The sequence below is a fragment of the Limulus polyphemus genome, unplaced genomic scaffold (genome assembly GCF_000517525.1).
Source record: "Limulus polyphemus unplaced genomic scaffold, Limulus_polyphemus-2.1.2 Scaffold40, whole genome shotgun sequence".
Lineage (NCBI taxonomy): Eukaryota > Metazoa > Arthropoda > Merostomata > Xiphosura > Limulidae > Limulus > Limulus polyphemus.
In genome coordinates, this window is record NW_013665650.1 from 1010593 (window position 1) to 1012300 (window position 1708).

The 1708-nt window shown below is 33.0% G+C and overlaps 1 protein-coding gene across 1 annotated transcript in view; it reads left to right on the forward strand.

The window, feature by feature from the left end:
- Nucleotides 1-1708, forward strand: part of LOC106461670 (ALK tyrosine kinase receptor-like) — a 92076-nt gene that overhangs the window by 44977 nt on the left and 45391 nt on the right. The window contains exon 14 of the mRNA XM_022388930.1: nucleotides 234-356. Within this exon, the coding sequence (XP_022244638.1) occupies nucleotides 234-356 (123 nt within the window). The remainder of the gene's footprint in view (nucleotides 1-233; nucleotides 357-1708) is intronic.

The window sequence follows — 1708 nt, forward strand, 5'->3', positions numbered from 1 at the left end:
CTCAACATCATGAAAATTAAACCTTATTTTCAATAAGCAATCCTGAAAAATATTTGGGGCTGCTTAACTTTTTTCCAGGTGTATATATTTATCACTTTCTGACGTGAAAAACTGAAGATTACTTCAATTCATCAGGTGTAACTAAAAGCTTAGTATTTTACGTCAAACTAAAACATACGAAACGGTCAATATGTGAGTAAGTAACGTTATACATTTTTTTTACTTGTGACTAGCTCAAGAGAAGGTGTTATTCTAGACCAGAGAAAAGGAGCATAAGAAAGTTGTGGAACAAACTTTATAACTCGAACCAGCGTGGTGGTGGTGGCGGTGGTGGGGGTGGAACTTTTGTATATAAAGTAAGAAGATATGTAATTCTGAAAGTTAACATCAGTTATGCTTTTCGGTTTAATAAACTTTTATCACTGGTATAAAATTTAACCGTTTCTTATGTAAATAAATCACCTTTACTGATTTGATTTCTAGCCCATCACTGATGACAACTGTTTTGCCCGCCAGTGGCACAGCGGCATGTCTGCGGACTTACTAGGCTAGAAACCGAGTTTCGATACCCGTGGTGGGCAGAGCACAGATGGCCCATTGTGTAGCTTTGTGCTTAATTCCAAACAAACAAACAAACAACTGTTTTATTTAAATTTATTGGAAAAACTCATAGAACCTCTGCATACAGTCGTGTAAATTTCAAGAAATTCAGTAATATGAGTTATAAAATCAATGAAATCATTTTATTTGACACTAAAACATCTACAAAAAATCTTTACAGAGATGGAAATAATAGATATTTCATAGATAAGTGTTGATAGAAGTATCGGCAGTTTATTGCTATAGGTGAGATGAGGTATGTTAATGTGAGTAAAGTCATTAACAAATACATATGTTTCTGCATATATAACATTAAATCATGTGCAGTTTATAATGAATTAGGAAGGTTGTCGAAAAAACTCAAAGGTATTTTAAATGATTTAAATAATGTTTTTACTCACACTTATCGTATCTAACTTCTGCGATCATAATATAATAAATTAGTGTAATACGTTTTAACGCATTAGTATAAGTATTTTAAGGTTCTTGCCCTATTAATCAGTTATCGTGGCGTAAATATATCCTTACATTTACACACACACATATATATACGGTAATGTAAATTTATATTTTGATATAATAATCTATAACTCATTTTCTGGGACAGCGGTAAGACTATTGACCTAAAATGATCAAATCTGAGGTTCAGTTGTGTACTCGTGATCGAACCGTTTGTTTAAATATACGAGGATTTGATCCATTATTTTCTCATAAAAAACAACATGGTGTGAAAGCTAGGGATAATTTTTGTCATCTTCTAAATTAGAGAAAGAAAGATCTAAGTGTGAAAAAAACAACAACAGCCGATATTCAGAATCGTATTCTTGTTAGGCATGTGTGCAATAAGAAATTGTTGCCAAACTTTATGTTATAAATAAGTTCTACACAGAAAAGTGGCACCATGTACATTTCTAATAAGCTCTGAGAGATAATTTGGGAGAAAAGAATTGAAATTCTGGATCCTGAAATCAAACCAGGTTTTTTTGCTCGAATTCCTTTTCGAATAAATGATAATTATTTTTCATTGGTTGTTCCCCGTTACACCAAACATGCTCGCCCTTTCAGCCGTGGGGGCGTTATAATGTGACGGTCAATCCCACTATTCGTT